The sequence below is a fragment of the Symphalangus syndactylus genome, chromosome 24 (genome assembly GCF_028878055.3).
Source record: "Symphalangus syndactylus isolate Jambi chromosome 24, NHGRI_mSymSyn1-v2.1_pri, whole genome shotgun sequence".
NCBI classification, from domain to species: Eukaryota; Metazoa; Chordata; class Mammalia; order Primates; family Hylobatidae; genus Symphalangus; species Symphalangus syndactylus.
This window is the reverse complement of record NC_072446.2, coordinates 52,585,515-52,608,123: the sequence shown is the minus strand read 5'-3', so window position 1 is coordinate 52,608,123 and position 22,609 is coordinate 52,585,515. Positions and strand designations below refer to the sequence as shown.

General features: G+C 46.6%; 2 protein-coding genes across 4 annotated transcripts; one reads left to right on the top strand and one right to left on the bottom strand.

Annotated features, from left to right (window-relative positions):
* The first annotated feature begins 708 nt into the window (after positions 1–708).
* Positions 709–21,746, top strand: CSTL1 (cystatin like 1). 2 transcript variants are annotated; one of them, XR_008654462.2, is made up of 5 exons: positions 710–830; positions 1,168–1,510; positions 4,935–5,045; positions 19,638–19,943; positions 21,636–21,746. XR_008654462.2 is itself a non-coding variant. In XM_055265108.2 (4 exons), exons 2-4 carry the CDS (start codon positions 1,292–1,294, stop codon positions 5,853–5,855), a joined length of 414 nt encoding a protein of 137 aa, XP_055121083.1. In that variant the 5' UTR covers positions 709–830; positions 1,168–1,291; the 3' UTR covers positions 5,856–5,932. The 2 variants fall into 2 exon arrangements, 1 of the variants encoding a protein (XP_055121083.1); XM_055265108.2 differs by lacking the exons at positions 19,638–19,943; positions 21,636–21,746 and adding an exon at positions 5,772–5,932 and having other exon boundaries at positions 709–830.
* Positions 11,417–13,882, bottom strand: CST11 (cystatin 11). 2 transcript variants are annotated; one of them, XM_055265105.2, is made up of 3 exons: positions 13,590–13,882; positions 12,821–12,925; positions 11,417–11,594 (listed from the first exon to the last, which is right to left on the bottom strand). In XM_055265105.2, the coding sequence occupies exons 1-3, from the start codon at positions 13,815–13,817 to the stop codon at positions 11,511–11,513; spliced, it is 417 nt and encodes a 138-aa protein (XP_055121080.2). In that variant the 5' UTR covers positions 13,818–13,882; the 3' UTR covers positions 11,417–11,510. The 2 variants fall into 2 exon arrangements, with proteins under 2 accessions (XP_055121080.2, XP_055121081.2); XM_055265106.2 differs by lacking the exon at positions 12,821–12,925.
* Positions 21,747–22,609: the final 863 nt, after the last annotated feature.

The following is a 22,609-nucleotide window of genomic DNA, read 5'->3' as shown; positions in this document are numbered from 1 at the left end:
TAGCATAAAGCATTCTCGTATACCCTTCATTCCACTTCCCCAAATGTTAACATATTATACAATCACAGTACAATGGTGAAAACTAGAATATCAACATTCACACAATACTATTAACTAATCTGCAGATTTTATTCACATTTCATCAATTATTCCATTAATTTTTTTTTCTGGTAGGATTCCATTTAGGGTTTTTTTTGTTTGTTTGTTGTTTGTTTTTCTTTTTCTTTTTTTTTTGAGACAGAGTCTCGCTCTGTCACCCAGGCTGGAGTGCAGCGGTGCCATCCTGGCTCACTTCAGCCTCCACCTCCCGGGTTCAAGTGATTCTCCTGCCTCAGCTTCCCGAGTAATGGGGACTACAGGTACACGCCACCACACCCAGCTAATTTTGTATTTTTAGTAGAGATGGGGTTTCACCATGTTGGCCAGGCTGGTCTCGAACTCCTGACCTCGGTGATTTGCCCACCTCAGCCTCCCAAAGTGCTGGGATTACAGGCGTGAGCCACCACGCCCAGCCAGCAAATGTTTTTAAAATAGGGCACTCATGGGCTTTTGGGGATAAGTAACACCTAATCTTCAGGGGTCTGCAGGATAATTTCGAAATGGAGCTCACAGCTTATTCCTCCCTCATAGGAAGGCTGCAATTACCTCACAATGCTCCACTAGGGTCACAACAAGATAGCAAAAAGCCAGTGCAGGGCCTGCAGGTATAGGGGGATCCCGCAGGCAGAAATCTGTGGTGGGCGGGTGGCAGGTGAGCAAGGAGAACGTGTCTCTAAAGGAAGCACAGGGAGCAGGTGGTGGCTTTGTAAGACAGTTGGAACCCAAGGAAGGTAAGAAGAATGTACCACCCCTTGCTCCATGTGACTGCTTCCTTATATCTCAGTTCAGATATTACCTTCTCCATAAGGCCTCTTCCCTTCCTGTAAGTGATGCTTCTCTATCTATGACCCCAGCTCTTATTGCAGAGCACTGTAGGGGCTGTTCTGGGGGCTTTCTTCCCTGAGACGTGTGAAGGCAGGGAGAGGGGCTTGCACGCCTTGGCAGGTGTTTAAAAATTTTGCTTGCCTGGATCACCAAAGAACTGAATGGGTGGTGTAAATGGGTAGAAAATGAACTGGCTGGAAAGTGAACGACAAGGTTCAGGTCTGAATCTCTGTTTAAATGCAGGCAGGCCATCCCCCAGGAAAGCCTATGTTGGTGAGGGTTATGGTGGGAGAACGAGTGAGCTACTGCCTGGCACCACCACACTCTGGAAGGTGCAGTTGGGAGGAAGGTTTCTGAGGCTGTAGACATGGGGATCGGATGCTGGAGAAACCCCCTGCTGCTGCTGATCGCCCTGGTCCTGTTGGCCAAGCTGGGTCACTTCCAAAGCTGGGAGGGCTTCCAGCAGAAGCCCATGAGCAAGAAGAACATGAATTCAACGCTCGACTTCTTCATTCAATCCTACAACAATGCCAGCAATGACACCTACTTATATCGAGTCCAGAAGCTAATTCGAAGTCAGATGCAGGTTTGTACTTTGCTCTCCCCAGACATCGGCAGGCCCTGTTCTTGCCCGTGCAGACATGTGAGGATTCTGGGGTGGCTCCCAAGAGAACCAAGTGCTGGTTCTCCGCGAGGTCCCAAGTGGGAAGCATCTTCACTTGTAGCAGGTCCATATTAGAGTTGTTCAAATCCCAGAATGTCCTTAGCCACGCTTCCAAAATGCTTTTCTAAGGACTGGCATGAACTCTAACTCCATTACACTTAGAGGCAAAAATGTTCACTGAGGATTAAACTCTTTTTTTTTCTTGCGATGGAGTTTCGCTCTTGTTGCCCAAGCTGGAGTGCAATGGCATGATCTCAGCTCACTGCAACCTCCTCCTCCCAGGTTCAAGTGATTCTCCTGCCTCAGCCTCCCAAGTAGCTGAGATTACAGGTGCGCACCACTACACCTGGCTAATTTTTTGTATTTTTAGTAGAAACGGGTTTTCACCGTGTTAGCCAGGCTGGTCTTGAACTCCTGACCTCAGGTGATCTGCCCACCTTGGCCTCCCAAAGTGCTGGAGTTACAGGTGTGAGCCACCATGCCCGGCCAACTCTTTTTCCTTGGGAAGAAATGCCTTTCATTCTGACATTTGACCCTGCCAGAGTGACAGCAAGGATAATTTTGCTCCCTTTAAAGTTCTCATTTGGCAAAATACAAATATTCTCTGTAGGCCTGTAGCCCCCAACATTTTCTCAATGTGCATGGTTGTAAAATTCAAAACTGGGTGTTCTGTGTTATACAAACTTCAAATTACACAGAGGGTTTATTCTGGAAGTGGAGGGGATGTGAGAGATAGGATTCAGCCAGATCACCTCACCTTCTGTTTTACATATAAAATTTCTCTGAAATATATCAATCGAAGGATAATAGAAGAAAGAAAAGTTGTTGGGGAACCCCTTTTATTGGTACAACATTTCCTCAAGGTCAGATAATAAACTATACAGTCACCCTTGGTGTCCATGAGGAATTGGTTCCAGGACCCCTCAGGATGCCCACATCCACGGATTCTCAGGTCTCATGTAAAATGGAATAGTGTTTCCACATAACCTATGCACATCTTCCCACATATGGTAAATCATTTCTAGATTAATTATAATAACTGGTACAGTGTAAATGCTATGTAGATAATTATTATACTGTACTGTTTAGGGGATAATTACAAGAAAAAAAGTTCAGTATAGAGGCAACCATACTTTTTTTTTTCCTGAGTATTTTGATGCAGGGTTGTTTGCATCCATAGATGTGCAGCTCATAAGTACAGAGGGCCGATTGTAGAAGTTGGGGCAGCAACAATGCTACGTCCTAGTTCAATTAGCTGGATTTGGGAAAACACAACTGGCTATGGGAAAGCTCTCTGGCCAGAGAGTAAGGTGGCTGGAACAGAGAGAACTGGCAAGGGGGGAGGGCAGGGTGGGGAGGATGAGTCAGCGTTAAGTCAAATCCTCATCCCAGTGCAGACTGTCCCGCGGGCTGGCTCAGTGAGGCACTTCTACCACAAGATGGCGATGTTGCCTATTTGGTTCTTGGTTCTTCCTCGACTGGTTAAGACCCCAGGGATGCTTGTCTTGCGAAATCAATCTATCACCATTAAGTTAGCTGTTAAAGAATAATGATGAGCATTTGATGTCATTCACATTGATAAGTAGACAGAGCAGGCGTGCCTCCTGGTAGCTGGGTGATCTTGGCATGGGCCTCTGGGCACCCCCACACCCATATGACCACTGTGTCTGTCCTTACACCTCACAGAGGGGACAAGAGCAGGCATGGAGGGCTGCAAGGTGCCTCTGGGGCTTCATGCCCAGCTCCTCCCAATTGAGGCTCTTGGTCAAGTGATATCCAGACTCTCCAGACCTCAGTTTCTTCACCTGCGAAGTGGCTCAGAATAGGAGGGAAGTACTTAGCACAGTGCCAACATCTAGTAGCACCTGTAAAAATCTTTGCTGTTATTATGACTACTCCTGTTATTATCCAACAAATAAGTCTAATAACGAATAACATTTTGCACACTGGAACGTCAGTTACAGTGATGACCAGTGGTTTAGTTTTTCCTTACATTCTGAGCGTGACCATGCCTGGGGCAGCCCTGCAAATGCCCATGCGTGGATGGCCCCCACATGCTTGGGTGCAGGGAGGCTGGTACTGCCCTCAGGCCTAGGCTCCCTGCTGCCCTGTCCCAGTGTTTGCTAAGAGTGTCTTCCTCCCAGGAGCAGTGTGGGCACTCTCTGCCTCAGTCACCACCCCAGAGATGACCAAGCCCTCTCATTGGACTTGACCAGTGACAGGGCAAGGCAACAGGGAGCCTCCCAGAGCTTCTCCTGCACCAGCGAAGATCCACTAATCCACATATCTACTCGGGAATCCAGCTCAGAACCCAACAGGGAACCGTAACTCCCAAGCTCCCTGTTAGAGTCTCCCTTCTGGGCGTAGGACCTCCCTGCCCACAAGGGCTTTTCCAGACTCCAACCCCTGCAGGCTTCATGGCCTCACACTTGATCACAAGTGAAAGAGCCATGGGGAAATCCCTGGCGTGCGTTCTTGACGGCTCTTGTACCCACCATGCCTCCTTCCTTCATTTCTGTACACGCTAGGAGGAAACTGGCATTATTCTCCTCATTTCCTAGATGAGGAAACTGAGATTCAGGAAAATTTACAGAGTCTGCAGGGGTTAAAGCCAGATTTTTGTTCTGTCACTCTCTTAGCACCGAATCTGCTTCAAAGTAACGCTGCAGACAGTTTGCTAAAAGATTTAATAACTTATAATTATGAAAATATTTAAAATTTATTTTATGCATTAAGGGAAATGCAAGCTTCCATTTAGCCCACATAACAACTCCACGAGCAGGCACAATTGTGGTTTGTAGTTTGTAAGTGAAAAAGCTGAGGATGCTAAGTAACTTGCTCAAGGTCACAGTCACTAAATGGAAAATGTGTGCCCCAGATCAATTCGATTCCAAAACTGTTTTTAATTGTATTGCTAAGCTGCCTTCCGCTAGGTTGGTCAGGAATGATAGCAGGGAGAGAGGAAATGGCAGAAGGCACTGGGGGGTGGGAACAAGATGCTGGCTCTGTTGCATTATGAAGGCCACATGTGCCAGCCTGGGAGTGGCCTGTGGTGGCCAGGCAACCCAGCTTGATGTTACCTCTTCTGTCCTGAGGATGGAAGGGAGGCAGGTGAGAAGCTTTCTGTGGCTGCTGCAGCAAAACCAACCTATGACCAGGGGCTTTGGCTGCCATTGCCCTCCCTCCAGCCAGAAGTAGGGAGAAGGGAGCCATGCTTTTGGTGGGTAAGCTCTGGGAACAAGGACTGTGGCTCTGGGGGCTTTACTCTCTGTCCTAGCTTCTCCAGGAGAGGGTCAGCCACTGGATGCTTGGAGTCCACACTAACAGCACAACTGATTCTTGGCAGCTGACGACGGGAGTGGAGTATATAGTCACTGTGAAGATTGGCCGGACCAAATGCAAGAGGAATGACACGAGCAATTCTTCCTGCCCCCTGCAAAGCAGGAAGCTGAGAAAGGTGTGTAGTGGAAGTCATCCCAAAGGGACTTGTGAAGTGAACATTTTAAAAAACAACAGCTAGAAGTTGACAATTTTTCCACTTGTGTGGATTGGCGCCAGCTGGGGCCCAGCCCTGGGGCTGCCTGGCACCTCCTGAGGCTGCTGGGGGAAGGAGGGAGGCTTTATATTTGGGCTGGTACAGTCCTGCACCCAGGCCTCTGGTCACTTGGACCCTTCTCCAACCTGGCCTGCTCCCCAGACCCTCTGCATGAAAGCCGTGTTTCCCTTTCCCTGGGGTCCTTCTTCTGTCTTCTCTCTCCCACTCCAGGTCTCTAAGGTTGTCCAATTTCCTCCTTGTTCCCTTCTATTTTTCCTGGTCCCTGGGTGGCACCCCTTGAAAGCTGGCAGATACAAGGGGCTCCCCCATGCCTGGGGGGGTGCAGGAGGAGGGGACAATGCTATTGCTCCTTGCTGGCCTGCCTGGCCCACATGACAGGCTGCTGCCAGGCCACAGGCTCCAGGTTCACCTGCTGTAGGTCCCAAGTGGCTGGGTAGCGGGAAGACAGGGTGACATTCCTGTTCCAGACTGGCCCTCCTTTCTGTTTCTACCTTTGACTGTGGGCAGCTCCCCTCTCTGCCCATGGGGTTCATGAGCAGCCACAGGGACAGACCTGGGGAACAGGTGCCTATTGCTCGCCTTTGAAAAATACTTCCCCCAAAGTCTGTTTTCTTTCTTCTTCCACAGAGTTTAATTTGCGAGTCTTTGATATACACCATGCCCTGGATAAACTATTTCCAGCTCTGGAACAATTCCTGTCTGGAGGCCTGAGCATGTGGGCAGAAACCTTGGATGAGGGCTCAGACGATTGAGTTGTGCACCGGCTGTTATTAAACTGTAAAGGATCATGTCTCCCTCATTGGGGTCTCATTACACATGCACACACACACATGCACACACACACGAGTGTACGTGCACACACACATGTACACACTTACCTTCACAACCCACACACACAATGCTCACACTCACGACACCTTCATGCTCTCACCACTCACATACATGCAGACTCACTTTAACAGCCTCACACACTCATCCACCCGCCCACCCCCTCACTCATACATGTCAAGCACATGCACACTCACTCTCACGCACATTCAGTGGTCTTCAGGGGTTGGTGCAATCTTTTCTTTCTTTTCCTTTCTTTCTTTTTTTTTTTTTGAGACACAGTCTTGCTCTGCTGCCCGGGCTGGAGAGAAGTGGTGCAATCACAGCTCACCGAAGCCTCGAATTCCCCAGGCTCAAGTGATCCTTTCACCTTAGCCTCCCAAGTAGCTGAGACTACAGGTGCACACCACTTTGTCCAGCTAATTTTTTGAAACACTTTTTTGTGGAGACAATATCTCCCTTTGTTGCCTAGGCTGGTCAGGGACCCCTGGGCTCAAGTAATCCTCCTGCCTCAGTCTCCCAAAGTGTTGGGATTATAGGCGTGGGCTACCGCGCCCACCCAGCTGATGCAATTAGAACAGAATGTTCATAATCATTGGTGAAACCTCATCATTCTTTCTACACCACCCCACCTCTCTATGGCTTTTCTGAATTTAGCATGTCCCTGAGCTCTGACCCTAGTGTGGGGAGCCCTATTTCTTCCCAGCACACACACAACACTGTGACTCACACACATTTTTGTGATTTGTGATCCCAAGACCAAATTCACATTGAGTGACTCACTAGAGGACTCACAGGACTTAGCCTAGAGTCATTCTCATGGCTGTGATATGACAGCAGTGGGACACAGGGTGAAACCAGCAAAGGCAAAAGGTGCATGGGGCTAGGTCGGGAGAAAACCAGCCAGGAGCTTCCAGAGTTCTCCCTTGGTGCCGTCACACAGAGCACGCTCAATTCCCCCAGAAGTGAGCTGTGACAGTATGTGTCACAAGGAAGCTCCTTAAGACCCAGCAGCCAGGGTTTTTACCGGGGGCTGGTCATGAAGGCAGCCTCTGCCTGGCATGTGCCGAAATTCCAGACTCCCAGAGGATAGCAGGGGTTCAACATCAACCCCACTGCTGTACAGAGAATGTAGACACACTGAGGCCCTCTTATCATGCAGGAAAAGTTTTCTATCAGTGTAGGGAACTGTTGACCCTCCAAGTTCTCAAACTCCATCCAAGGCCAGCCTTGCAAGCAGCCTTTCTTTTCTTTTCTTTTCTTGTTTTTTTTTTTTTTGAGACGAAGTCTCACTCTGTCGCCAGGCTGGAATGCTGTGGCACGATCTTGGCTCACAGCAGTCTCTACCTCCTGGGTTCAAGCAATTCTCCTGCCTCAGCCTCCCTAGTAGCTGGGACTACAGGTGCGCACAAAATTAGCCTGGCTAATTTTTTTGTATTTTTAGTAGAGTCGGGGTTTCACCATGTTGGCCAGGGTAGTCTTGATCTCCTGACCTGGTGATCCACCCACCCCCCTCGGCCTCCCAAAGTGCTGTGATGACAGGTGTGAGCCACTGCGTCTGGCCTGCAAGCAATCTTTCTAAGGACAGCAGTTCAGGCGGGCTGTGCAAACTCTTCTCTGCACACTGAGTCATTGAGCCTCCCATGTTCTGATGGCTGCTAAAATAAGACCTGTGTTTTCTCCTCTTCTCTGGCTGACAGTCGATTAGAGAAGGTGCATGTTAGACCAGAAATGGTCTAATAGCCACAGACAATGACTGACAGTGTGCCTATTGTACCACTTGACCATTCAGCCTCTTCCCAGGCACCAGTGCCACCAGCTGGTCATAATGGCAACTTGAGGGAATATTGCTAAAGGGGAAGAATAAACACAGAGCAAGAACCTGAAACTTGGCAGCAAGGCCTGAGAGAGGAAGAGAGGATGGAGGAAGAGAGTTAAAGGAGGTGGAATTCCTGTGCAAAAAAAAAAACCACAAAAACAACCTTCCCACAAACATCACAAAAACAAAAAGGCAAGAAAGCACCCAGTCCTGCGAATCTAAGCTAATTGAGGGCTGACTGGGTGACCAGCACTGGCCTGCTGCCCACATTATCCCATTTGATCATCATGACCACCCTACGAAATGGCAACTTTTCCTCCACTTTATAGATGAAGAGCCTCCAAAGGCAGCCTCTGTCCAGATTCTAACATCCTAGCTTAACACAGTTTGTTGGTTGCATTTTTAGAAATGGAGTCATACAATATGTATTCTTTTGTTTCTGGTTTCTTGAATCCAATACATCTGTGTTGTCATGTGTAGTTATAGTTCACTTTCTTTATTGTATAGAATTCCTTTGTGTAAATTACCACAATTTATCTATTGTACTGATAATGTACTTTTGGGTCGTTTTCAGCTTCTAAGAACAATAGCTATTAACAAGCGTGCATGTGCCTGTCTAATGCTGGACACATTACATGTACTTCTTTTCTTTTCTTTCTTTTTTTTTTTTTTTTTTTTTTTTTGTGAGACAGAGTTTCTCTCTTGTTGCCCAGGCTGGAGTGCAGTGGCACGATCTTGGCTCACTGCAACCTCCACCTCCCAGGTTCAAGAGATTCTCCTGCCTCAGCCTCCCAAGTAGCTGGAATTACAGGTGCCTGCCACCATGCCCAGCTAATTTTTTGTGTGTATTTTTAGTAGAGATGGGGTTTTACCATGTTGGCCAGGCTGGTCTCGAACACCTGACCTCAGGCGATCCACCTGCCTCGGCCTCCCAAAGTGCTGGGATTACAGGCATGAGCCACCGTGCCTGGCCACATACATGTGTTTCTATTGGATATATGCCTAAGAGTTAGTGGGTAATAGGATATGCTTACGTTTAGCCTTTAGCTATTTTTTGCTCAAGACTTTTAAACATTGTTTGTTTTTTACCTAATTTGTTTTTCTAATGTTACTTACTTATCGATTTAAATCTTGTTCAACCTCTAAGTTCTTACTTTTTGGACATCTTTTATTTATATGGTCTAATTATACTATTTCTATCTTTTCTTTGCTTTCCAACGTTAGAGTCATCTCTTATTACTATTATTGTTATTACTATTTTATTTCAATAGGTTTTTGGGAACAGGTGCTGTTTGGTTACATAGATAACTTCTTCTGTGGTGGTTTCTGAGATTTTGGCACACCTCTCACCTGAGCAGTGCACACTGTACCCAACATGTATTTCTATCTCTTTAAACACAATTTCATATCGACACTCTATTCTTTTTATAATGTTTTACCAAACTTTATGGCATTACTTTGAATTTTTTAAAGTGAACTCTCCCACCCCACCCGCTCACCTTGCTTTCATAACTGGCAAACAGGAAGGGTGGGCCTGAGCCAGCGTTGAGACAAGAGTGGGCACCCAGGCCCTGGCTGAGTACAGGGAGGCAGCACAGCAGAGCTCTCCGGCGATGGAGCAGTGCTGTGTCTTGAGCATGGTGCTGGTTACATGAATGTACACATGTGACTAAATGGCACACACACAGTACCAATGTTGGCTTCCTAATTGTGATATTTTTCTATGATGTGATAAGATGTAACCATCGGGGGAAACTAGAGGAAGGACACAGGGGACGTCTCTCTACTACCTTTGTAACTTCCTGGAAATATATACTAATTTTTTAAAAAACTTCAAAGAAAGCCCCTACAACGTTGGCTGAGAAATCCAAGAGATTAATGGGCACAAATGTTCTACCTTCTCTTTTTAATCTCCCCAAGAATAGTAATGCCTGCCTTGGGGACACCATAGCAAAAAATGTCAGAAAAGTGTTGAATGTTGACTGGTATTAAATTACTACCACTGCCACTGCCAGTGTTCTTACTAATGGTTAATATTTATTTGAATGCCTGCTTCATGTTAGGCACTGTGTTAAGCAATTTATATGCATTATCATCATCAATCTTTACAACTGCCTCAAGGAGTAGGTACTGTTATTCTCAGTTAAAGATGAAGACATTGTAGGTTAGCATCATCCCAGGCAGTTGGCGCAGGGAAACCCCACCTGGGCCCCACTGAAACAGGGTTCTGGGCATTCCAGCACTTCAACAGGGAGAGTAAAAGCCAAAAAAAAATGATTTGTTCTTTCAAAGCCAATCCCATCTTGGTGAGAATTGGTGTTGCTGACATGCATCTCAGCTCACAGTTCACACGTGCAGGAGCTCTCCTGTTGGTGCTCTGCCTATAATCTCTCAAATCTTGCACTTTCTGTGCATGCCAGCTTGACTTCCCTGTGGCCCTTTATCTGTGCACTGTCTCTGCTGCTTACTCTGCCCTGGAGCTGCCTCAGGCCGGAGGTACTAGGGAATTCATGCCCCCTAAGACCCAATACTGATGGGAACTGAACTGTTGGATAAATACCCCAACTCCCTCTCCCTGCAGGGAAATGAATGCGATAATGCCGTGTGTGTGTGTGTGTGTGTGTGTGTGTGTGTGTGTGTGTGTGTGTGTTTGCTATGGTGTCCCTAGACCTCACCTGGTTATTAAACCCAGGGCTTTTGCTTGAGCTCTTGGGAACAAGATCTTCCTGCCTTTCTTACTGGATGTGAAGGAGGACACACCTAACCCACTGAGCTGCTGGCAGCCTCCCTGCGATCACATGGAGGAGGAAGTGGAGTGGGGTAAGCCCGGCGACATCATCTGAGACCTTGAATCAGGCTGTGGAGTTGGGGGATGCTTCCTCCCGTGGCTGCTGTGCCTTCTGTGGAAAGAAAGCCCCTTGAACAGAGGACTCCTGGCTTCTCCTTGTCCTCAGGACTTCCTCTCCTGCTGGGATTAATCTGACTGGTCTGTTTGGGAAGAATGAACTGGGCATTGTCACCAGGTCTGCCTCCTTCACGGGGGGCACATATGTCCCTTTGCTCCTCCAGGAGAGGAATTTGTTTATAGACAGACCTAGTTTGGTCCAGTGTTGCTCGTGCAAGGGGGCAGAAGTCTAATTCTGGAGTTTGCAGTTAGAAAGTGCACTTGCTTGCAAAAATAAGGCACATCTCTCAACCTGGTTATCGTATCAGTAGCAAAGGCCTTGTCTTTCTTAGTTCTTTGGTGATTTCTTCTTATTTCACACTTTAGGCAAGGAGAGAGGGTGATCTTCATTGGGCCCCTCAGAGGTGCCATCATAGGCCATACTTGCAAATGTCTCTTGGCTGTTCAGTTGCTTTGAGCTTCTTCCCTCTCCTTATTCTGCTTCTCAATTTCTCCATACTATTTTAAAATCTAAAGAATCTTAAAATCTTGCCTGATATGAGAATGAAATTGAAGTTCTGCTACCATGAAGGCGTAGGTGATAAGGTCAGGAATAATGTAGGTCACCTCATTTGGACCCCCAAACTGTCCTGGCCCAGCAGACTTTCAGATTATTACTATGAGCTGAAGAATTTGGATAAAAGGATAAAGAAAAAAAGTGGAATCACTATCTTAAGAGAATATATTGACAAACATTTATTGCCTATATTAAGGATTATTGCTCATTGCAGGATTCTCTCACATGTAGTGGCCACAGGTGTACGCTCCAGGACACCTAGTCACTGCTGCAGCTTTTGTTCAAAATTTTGTACTGTTCAAACCAGGGTACAGCAAACACTGAGAAGAAGCAGTTGACTTGCTAAAACAAAGGCAATATTTTAAAAGATGCAAGGTGAAATTTAAAAGGAGAAGGAAGAGGATGTAAGACACGAAGATGGAGAAAAGGCCACCACCTCTCCACCCCTACAATCCTATTTGGCCACAAACAGAAGGACATTTTCTGGAATGATCCCAGCAATGTTACTATCAAGCGGCTGAAATCAAAATAAATATCAAACAAGATATTTAGAAATAAAGTGTCTGCGCAGCCCATATTCACCATGGGTACTGCTGATTCTTTTTTCCCCCTCTTCATTTTTACTCATTTTTTTAAACTTCACTTCTTCCCTTACTTGTCGTCTCTTGGCTCCACTTATTCATCTACCCATTCTTCCAAACATCTATTTATCCCTCCATTCATCTACCCATATGTCTATCCATCCATTTGTCCATCCATTTATCCTTCAATCCATCCCCAATCCATCCATTTACCCATCTGTCCACCCATCAACCCATTCATCCATCCTTCCATTCATCCCTCATCCATCTCCATTCATTCTTCCATTTATCCCTCCTTCCATCCACCCATCCATCTTTACTTCCTGACTTTGCTTCCTCTCCCTCAGTGCATGCAGCCTTGCTTCATTCCTTCATCCATCTGTCCACTGCACCATCTCCTACAGATGGGCCAGTGCCAGGTGGGATGAAGCCCTGTTGGAGCTGGAGCTGCCTTCGGGGGTGGTGGCTTCCCAGCAGAGCATACGCATGCAAGTTTGTGCCCCTCACCCACCCTCACCGTGATTCAGAAGTCGAATCACTTCTGAACTTGTTTCCTCACCTCCTCCTCCCCTGGATGAACACGGCTGGATGAAATGAGAGAGGACAGAAGCTCAGCACTTGTGCGGCCTTGTCATGTTGACTCTGAGGTATTCAGTCAGCACACCTGCCAGGTCCCTCCCACAGGCTGCTCAAATATTAGGAATTGTCTGCTTCCCTCACCCCAGAGTGTGCCCCTGCAGCTCGGCCACCTCAACTCCTCTCTCTGGACATGTTCAGCCTCCTCACACTCCTTCCAGCAACAAAGGAGCAGCATCCCGGCCGTCTCCACCTTTGCTTTCCCTCTCTGAGGAAGGAGGTGTTACCCATGCATTCTTTTCAAGCCAGCTTGAGGAAATTCCAATTAAGTCTTTCCAACTCATTCTAAAGCCACAGAAAAACCTCACTGAAAAGGACTTCTGTCTACGTTAAAGTGCTTTTACCCAATACCTTGTGAAGCTCCCCTTCCTGGGGGACACAGTTCGTGGTCTCTGGCTTTCGGCAGGTGGTCCGCTGCATTTCCACGTTCAGGTGATACTCCAGGTGGTCAGTGATCTGTGGGTGGCAGGCATGGGGGAGGCACAGCATGTCTCCTTCTCCCCTTCTGTGGTTTCTGTGCCTGGGAGCCCCGCTACCCTACGTCCAAGGGCAAGGAGCTGGTCCTAGGCGGATTAGCGGGCTCCTCTCTCCTCTTTCTATTTGACTCATGATTGTTTTTGTCATTCCAAGAGAATTAACCAGAAACCACCAGAAACATGATCTTTCCCCCTGGGCAGATCTATCCCTTGGATAATGCAAGTGACGCTAGTGGTTCTGGATAGGGGTCTGTAAACTTTTTCCATAAAGGGCTACATAGTAAACATCTTAGGTTTTATTGGCCATGCGGTCTCTGTAACTACTCAGTTCAGTGTGAGTGTGGCAGCAGCAAGCAGTGGCAGACAAAGCACAGGCACGCACATGGCTAGGTCACAAGAACACGACTTACAAAAGTGGGCGGCAGGCAGATTTGGCCCTTGGGATGTAATGTGCTGAGGATTCCTGGTCCTGGGTTTCGTTTAAGTGCCTTAATTTCATCACCCTAGTGAATTTATGCTTCTCTTAAAGTGCTCACTTCAAACTAAGCAAGGTTGAATTTCCCTCGAATGGGACTATTCCTGACACCAGTGGCCACCCAGTGTGGGCATATCAGGCCTGGGGAGAGGCGGGAAGTCACACTCACCTGCCTCTGGACTTTGAGGACTCGGAAGATCCTGAAGTGGTACTTGTCATCACTTTCCTTGTTATACTGGTCGGTGATCCACTGCAAGATGTCCTTTGCATGGTTTTCTACTGCCGTCACATCATGGACGCTTAGAAAGGTTTTCTTCCTTGCTTGGTAGGGGAGGGCCATCAGAGTCAATAGAATGGCCAACAGGAGCTGTAGGGCCTGCCAGGGCTCAGCCATCATCCTTCAGCTGCAGAGGAACAGGAAGAATCCTCTCTGCACTCCTCAGGGACAAGTCGATTCACACTGACCCTACCTGCCCTGGCAGGATTTAAGAGCAGCTGGTGGTGGACACCCACAGCTCTCCTCTCCTCCTCCTCCCCCTTCATCAGCAGCTGGACTCTAGGGGAGAGCAGCAAGAGACCGTGCAATGGTTTTTGCTTAAGTTCATGCCACACACACACATGCTAACACACACAGTTTCTCTTTTCAGGGGCTGCTCCCTCAGCAACACACAGGCTTCTGTGCACCCATCATTGTCTTGGTGGGAGCCAGGCCAGGGCCCCTGGGAGTCCTGGAGGATGGTAGCTGCCGGAGACACGAGGAGACTGGATGCCAGGACTGGCGCATGCATGGGTGAGCAGTGGGGGTGGGCACTGTGAGGAGGGGCCGCCTGCACTGGAAGCCACTCTCCCCCAACCTGGTTCCTGCAGACGCGTTCTGGAAAATCACCTCCCTTAGAGGACAAAGGAGCAGAGGCACCCTACAGAAAGGTGTGAAGGGAGGGAGAGTCAACTCTGACACCCACGATTCCCCAGTACCGCCAAGTCCTAGAGTGGCCTCCACTGGACTTGGATGTTTTGGAGGAGGAGGCAGTGGCCAGGAAGCTTCAGGCGTGAGACACAGGGAGCTTTCTGGTTGGACATTCTGGTCTCCTAAAGGTCCCATCCTGGGGACCTGATGGGAGTCCCCAGACTTGGCTGCCAGTTAGAGAAGGAAGAAGCCACTGGTGGGTGGAGGCCAGAGCTTGTGTCCTGTGGCACACAGAATGCAGGCTTGGCGCGGTTATGTTCGATTCCTAGAAGGCCTGTTATGGTGTCTTTTGGGAAGATGCGATATAAAAATATGCAGTGATGGCTCCTGTGTGGGAACCCGGGGAGGAGCCCTGGGCACACCCAAGGCCTGTTTTGAGGCTTCCTCATGTGCCTCCAGTGGAGGCCAGGAACCAGGAAGCCAGGGCTCTTTCCTGACACCCCTGCTCAGCCTTCCCTCACAGATACACTTGCTGCATAGCCACATTCACACCCAAACACACAGACACACAATACATACACATACCTACACACACAGTCACACTCACACACTGAAACACAGACACACAATACACACAGACACATACCTATCCACACTCACACTGAAATATACAGACACACACACCTACATGTATACATCCACATTCACAATGAAAAACACAGACACACAATACACACACATACTGCCACACGTGCACACATACACACTGAAACACAGACACACAACACACAGAGACACACGCACCTACACATACACAACCACACTCACACTGAAACACACGGACATACTACACACACATCTACACGTACACAATGACACACTGAAACATATAGACACACAACAAACACACACCTACACGTACATGCCCACACTCACATTGAAACACACAGACACACAACACACACAGATACACACACCTACATTACACACCCACACTCACACTGAAACACACAGACACACAACATACACACAGACACATACCTACATGTACACACCCAGACTCACACTGAAACACACACACAACACACACAGACACACACCCCCACACATACATACCCACACTCACACTAAAACACACAGACACAGTACACACACAGACATACACACCTGCACACACACACACACACTCCCAAAACTCATGGACCTCAGGGTTCACTCCTTGGAGTACAGTGGGGTGCACGTCCTCCATGGCCTCTTGATGGAGGGTTTGGCATCACTGCAGAGTGAACACTGTGGAAGGGCTGTGTCTCCGCCTCCTGTCTGTGCTTCCAGGACAGCCTCAATTTGTCTGGTGGCACAAAGGCAAAGTGGAAAAAGGTGAGAAGCTGGGCATCAGTTGGGCCTAGTATGAGGTCTGCTTGGCCTCTGCCCTGAGCTCCCTGAGCGGCTGTAAGTGGGATATCAATGCTCTTTTCATTGGGTTACTCTTATATTATAATTAAGAGCCTATGGGCAGAGACTGCTCATTTTATTTTCCTCAGTAACAGAGCTGCATTTTTGTTTGAGTATGGGACTGCCTGCAATAAAGACTGCATTTCCCAGCCTTCCTTGCAGTGGGGGTGGTCTCATGACCGAGATCTAAGTGAAATTGTTGTTTGAAACATAAAGGAATTTACTCTGTAAATTGCTGGCTTAGTTGCAAAGAGTCATTTTTGCCTTATCTGCCACTGGGAATGAGGACATGATGGCTGGAGCTCCAGCAGCTCTATTGGAACATGAAGTAATGTGGAGAACAGAAGCCAGCTCTGAGGATGGAGAGAAAAAGATGAAAGGATTGTGGTGCCTTGTGCCCTTGCCACTTTTTGGAGTGCTAGCACTATATTGCCATCCCAACTCTTTTATAGTAAAGTTTATTTTCTTGTTTATATAAATAAGACTATATTTTCAACTCTTGTGTGCTTAAACCACCATAGTTTTGGTCTCTAATTCTCATGGCTGGCCACATACTAATTGAAACAGAATCTGACTCATAATAAGTGCTTAATATGTAGTGGGATTATTGTGCAATTATCTGAACAGTATTTATGAAATTTTGTTTTTTATTGTCTGATTTAGGTTGTTCATGGTATAGACATATTTACTACATGTCTCTGGCAGAGTTGCTGTAAGACTAGGAATAGTATATGTAAGCATCCAGCACGTGGTGGGGCAGGGTGGTGGGGCTCACAAAGAATCCCTTCTGTCAATGTCTGTGGGGGTCTGACTGTGGATCCCCTCCCGTGTGTGCTTTGCAGCTATGCAGAACTGGCAATGTTCATCTCTGACCTCAGTGGGCGGCCCGTGGGCCTTCACTTCTATCAGTGCAAACATACCTTGCCAGTTCCTTCAGGCCCCAGGTAGCAAGGCAAGAGGGCGGCAACAAAGAAGCCAGGCCAGGAGGCGCAGGTGGTCGATCTTCCGCAGGGTTGCACTGGCAGCATTACCTCTTGGTTGAGCTCGTCAGTGGCCCGTGGGTTCTATTCCTGTCACCCACTTGCCCTCCTGGCCCTGCATGGGGAGGTGAGCAGTGTGAAGAACACCACATCCTCCAGCCCTCTTGATCTTGACTTTTTTCCCCTCTGCTTTTTCTTCTTGTTATTCCCTCCCCACTCCCCTGCAGGCTGGAATACAAGCTCTTCTCCAAGCCCAAATCTTGACCTCTTCCTCTGTGTTCATAGTTCTTTACCTCAGCAGATACAAGAATCCCCGTTGAGAAGCTGATGGAAGCTGTGGCCCCCTCCCCCCGAAAACAGAGAATGTGCACCTTATGGGGAACAGGCTTCACTTGGAAGTATCATCATGGTGTGGCTTTGTCCTCACTTCCTACTGTTCCTTTGCATGGACTCAGCTATGCTATTTGTCCTCTGTGACTTTTCAAGTGACTCCCAGACAATATACACAGTCTCAATCCAGTTATTGAAATGCTAGTTTTTGGAGATGGTCAAAACTTTGAACGTGCTTTAAAGTTGCGCTTCTCCCTCCTGGAGGCTTGCATTTGGGGAGGAGTGCTTGCTCTTTCTCTTTTTCCCTATGCACCACATCTCCTCTGCCTCTTCCATCTCACCAACCATGGTTTTTAGGGCCCCTCTGTGTCAGAACGAGCAAAGGAGGAAGATGTAGAAGACTGGAAAATTCCTACTTGGCTGCAGCTGCTGTGCTCCCCAGCTTTGGCAGAATTTTAAAACTGGCTGTTCTGGTGTCCCTTCCTGCCTCGGCAGGACTGCTGTGGTTCTTTTGGCTGAGGTATGTGGAGCCCTGTTGACATCCCTACCACCTCAGTTCCTTCTCTGCTCTGGACCGTCTCAACCCAGCCGCTACTTGGCTGCCTGGCCAGAAAAGCAGGAAGTCAGTCACCACTAGCTTGGGCGAGGGTCAGGTAGATCACCTCCCTCAGAACTTCCTCTGTTCCCGACTCCTGGACATTCCATTTTCTCAACATGGGTGAGCAATTGTATCCACTATGAAAAATTTTACCTTCTTCTCTGGCACCTGATTTTGAAACTTGTCCTAATAAAAACTTCCATTTAACATTCAGTAACATTTACATAAAATGTTGCATATGACTTTAGGGAGGTTACAGGCCCCTGAATCCAATCCCTTGGCATGGAATAATATGTATGTATGTATATATATGTGTGTGTGTATATATATATGTATGTATGTATATATATGTGTGTGTATATATATATGTTTGTATATATATGTGTGTATATATATGTATGTATATATATGTGTGTGTATATATATGTATGTATATATATGTGTGTGTGTATATATATATATGTATATTTTTTTTTAAAGGCTAGTCAAGTGAAGCAGTGGGAGTGGAGAAAGAACAAAGGAATCTGTAACTGGTTGTGATCAATAAGTTGTAAATACCATTGTACTTGCACCAACCTTGATGCTCTTTTCAGAACCTGTTTTCTACAGTCTCAGTTACTAACAATTTGGCCACATCCAATGTTCCTATAGAGGTGACTCCCATATAGTTAACTTCATTCCAAGTTCTCTTTTTGAAGTGTGATTCTATATTGCTACCTATTTGCTGCAAATTCCTTTGAAAGTCCCACTGTAAACTGAATCTCCTCCAGCCAAAGTCATTGTCTTGACTCCCTTCCACCGCCTCTCTGTGGTACCCTATTTTGTCTCTTGGGAGCCCCAGAGTCAGCTACCAAGTCCCACGAGTCCTCTAGTCATGTCTCAGTTCCACACCTCATCCCCTATGGCTTCTTCTCGGTAACATGGATCCATGGGTCCATGGATTAATTGCTAGGAGACATCCATCCACGGAGGCAATATTATAGCACGTTTATCCTCCAGAAAAATCTTTCTGACTTTCCACATCCTACCAAGAATTGGTTAAGATGCTAAAATTAAAAATAGAATGGACTGCCCTTTCCAGCTGTCAGAAAGACTTCCTCTCAACCTGGTATAGAATACTCAGACTGCAGTTTGCGTATATTTGCCCAAAGTTCCTGCAGCCACAGGCATGGAGTTGCTCTGCTGGAAGATGTTATCTGGCCAGTGAACTGTCATCTCACATAGATGAACATGCTGAGGAACTCGCTGATTTCTAAAATTTTCCATGCACTCTTCAACTGCAGTGGCTTTGTAAGTTTTCAGATTGCAATCAATGAATGTTCCTGCCCTGCTAAATCTTCTTCACTGTTCCCCATAGCTCAGGTGGATGTGTCTCCTTGCATGCTGATTCTTGCTTGCTGTTGTTACCTCAGCTTTCATGTCTCATGGAAACTGTTCTCCTGGCCAAATTGAACAAATGCAGCTCACTGGACTCAGAGAGGATTGAGTGGGCAATTAATCAGGAGGGTGCCAGTCTCCCAGGAGAACCAGCAAATATCACTGAATTACAGTGAGGATGAGAAAGGCACATTTATCGGTACTGTTCCCAGGAAGGAAGGCCCCTGGACCATTGGAGGTGGTCCCAGTTTCCTTTGGGACTTTGGTTAAGATGGGTTTTGTTTTATGGGTCTGGGGCCAGAGGAGTTGGAATTGCTGGGCCTCAGAGGAGAGGCTGAGCTTTTAGCCAGAGACTCCTTTTCCTCACCTTCCCTAGACCATTTGGCCTCTTCTCTCCATTAAAGTGGGGCCAACATTTAAGAGATGTAGGTTTATAGGAGTCCAAGATCATGAGCTTCCTGGGGCAGCCGAATTCTCTCCTACAAAGTCTCCAGCATACGTGCTGGAGCATCCCCTTGGTAGGGGATTCCCCTCTGCTGAGCACTCTCGTCCTTCTCTTCCTTTTGTTAACAGCCGCTCATATTCCTGGACTCTGCTGAAGAGCAATCTCCTCCAGGAAGTGCCTTCTGATTGCCTGGCCCACCTTCTGCCCAAGCTAACACGGATACCACTGCTCTCTGGCCACACTTCTATCAAAACATGCAAGCTGTTCTCCTTCCACTGCTCTTCGGCTCTGCCTCTGGAACCTCACTTTGAATCCCTTGGGACAACAAAGTCAGACTGGCTGGACTCACATCTGGCTCCACCATTGACCAGCTGGGTGGCTGTGGGCAAATTACTTACATTCAACGTGCCTCAGTCTTCTCACCTGCAAAATGGGTATAAAATAGTTCCCATTCATGCTAATGAAATGAGATAATCCAGGCAAAGAGCTTATAATGGTTTTTTAAAAAGTTCAATTATTATTGTTGTTGTTATTAGCATTTGTCATTTTCTGTATTTCTGACAAGTAGTGCAGTTCTTGATGTTGAATGAACCGCTGACAATGTTCACACACACACACACACACACAAACACACACGCACGCACTTGCCCAAATGTTAAACTTTGGTTCTCTCCTCTGACTCATTCTTTGTACCCAGTCAGTCATAAGGTCCCATTGGGTCATTCTTCAGAACACCTGTCAAAAACCACTGGCATGGCGCAGGATTTAGTTTTATTCACAACTGTATCTCCAGGGCCTGACACAAAGTCATTGCTCAAAAATATGTTGGATGAGTGAAAGCATGCACACATGGATGATTGAATGAATAAAATCCTTTTCCCCATAGACTGCATTTCCACAGCTGCCTACCAGCCCGCTCTTCACTGACTCCATCCAGACTCATGTAATATCCTGACCATTCCTGCACTGTCCACTCTGGCCTCTCCCTGCACAAAACAGCTAGTTTTACACCACTGCTGCGAGGTCTTCAACTGGTTCCCAGTGGTCTAGCAAATAAGGAACAAACTCACAAGACGACTAGTGTTTATAGCATCACTTCTGTTTATACTTCCCCGGCTTGCACTTCTGCCAACATTAGATGAGAACGCCTTTTCCACAAATCCTGCTGGCCTCCCCAAGTCCCTTATAAGCACCTAAAATGTATTTATACCATTCTGGGAACAAATACAATGGGATCCTCCTTCACAGCTCAGAAGGCAAATGGTGGCTGCTTAACAGCTGAGCTCCCCAAATGCCCTCATCAACAGGAAGTCCGGCTCCTTCTCCCCATTTAGCCAGGGTTCCCTTGTAGGCTCAGTAGGATCCAGAGGGTCACGGGGAGGCTGTCCTGCTGCAGAGGAGAATTCAGAAGTATCCCTTGTACTTGTTGATCCCATCTGGAATTTGTGTGGGTGGAAGGAATGCCCCGGGGATTGAACTATGTATTTATTTATCTATTTATTTTGCAGATGGCTATCGAGTTTTACCTGCCCCATTTGTTGAATAGTCATCTTTCACTTTTTAATTCATTAATTTTGTAATCATGGGGTTGTCAATTGAGGAAAATGGTGAGACAAGTCTCAATCATTTTTGGAGATTTATTTGCCAAAGTTAAGGACGCACCTGGGAGACAGGTCTCTGCCTTTCTCTGAAGATGACTTTGAGATCTCGAAATTTAAAGGGGAAAGGGTGGGATATTGAGAAGCCCACAGTTTTCACATAAACAAAAGGCACAAAAAAATGTCGGAAATCCGCATTTTACTGAAGATAACACAGACAAAATTGGGTAGGGAAACAGTCAGATACACCCTGTGAAAGGAAATTAAATTTTGGGACCCCAAGCTCATTTAGCCAAGGGGAAAAGTCAAGTTGGGAACTGGGTCATGCAAACCTGCCTTCACCTTTTGGTTCCTAAGTAAGCTGGCTACAAGATGAAAAGCTACTCACCTCCCCCACATTCTGCCCACAAGGAAATTCCTAGTGAGATGTTAAAACTTCACCGTGGCAATGCAAGTTGATAGTTTATCTTTAAAGGTGCAGTCACTCCGGCCCACCAGACACAAAATTTATTGTTGTCTTATTTTCAGACATTGCCACAGCCATCCCAACCTTCAGCAACCACCAGTCTGACCAGTCAGCAACCACCAAAATCAAGGCAAGACTCTCCACCAGCAAAAGGATTATGACTCACTGAAGGCACAGATTTTTAGCATTTTTAGGAATAAATCATTTAATTAAGGTATATATATTGTTTTTTATACAGGATTCTATTACACACTTAATAGACTATAATATAGTATAAACACAACTTTTATATGCACTGGAAAACCCCCCAAAAAATTGTGTGACTCACTTTATTGCAATATTCACTTTATTGTGGTGGTCTAAAATGAAACGCCCAATGTCTCCAAGGTATGCCTATGTAAGAAATTGCAAAACATATCTATAGTGATTATACCATTTTGCATTCTGACTGGCAGTGAATGAGAGAAACAGTTTATCCACATCCTCACCAGCATTTGTTGTTATCACTATTTTTTATTTTAGCTGTGTGGTATCTCATCATGGTTTAAATCAGCATTCGTCCAAGGACTAATGACATGGAGCCCATTCACTAATAACTAGTGATCTTTTTATATGTTTATTTACTATGTGTTTGTCTTTGGTAAAGTATTCATGTCTTTTGTCCATTTATTAATTGGTGTGTTTGTTTTTTTACTATTGAGTTTTTGAGGTTTTTTTTTTCTGGTTACAATTTTTTAGGTATGTGATTTGAAAATATCCCTTTTCAGTCTGTACCTTGCCTTTTCATTTAACAGTGTCTTTATTAGAGTAAAACTTTAAATTTTCATGAAGTTCAATTTATCTTCTTTTTTCCAGGGGTACAGGCACAGGTTTGTTTTGTAGGTCAACTTGTGTCATGAGGGTTTGTTGTAAAGATTATTTCATTGCCCAGGTGTTAAGTCTGGTACCCATTGGTTAGTTTTGCCTGATCCTCTTTTTCCTCCTACCCTCCACCTTCCAATAGGCCCCAGTGTGGCTTGTTTCCCTCTATGCGTCC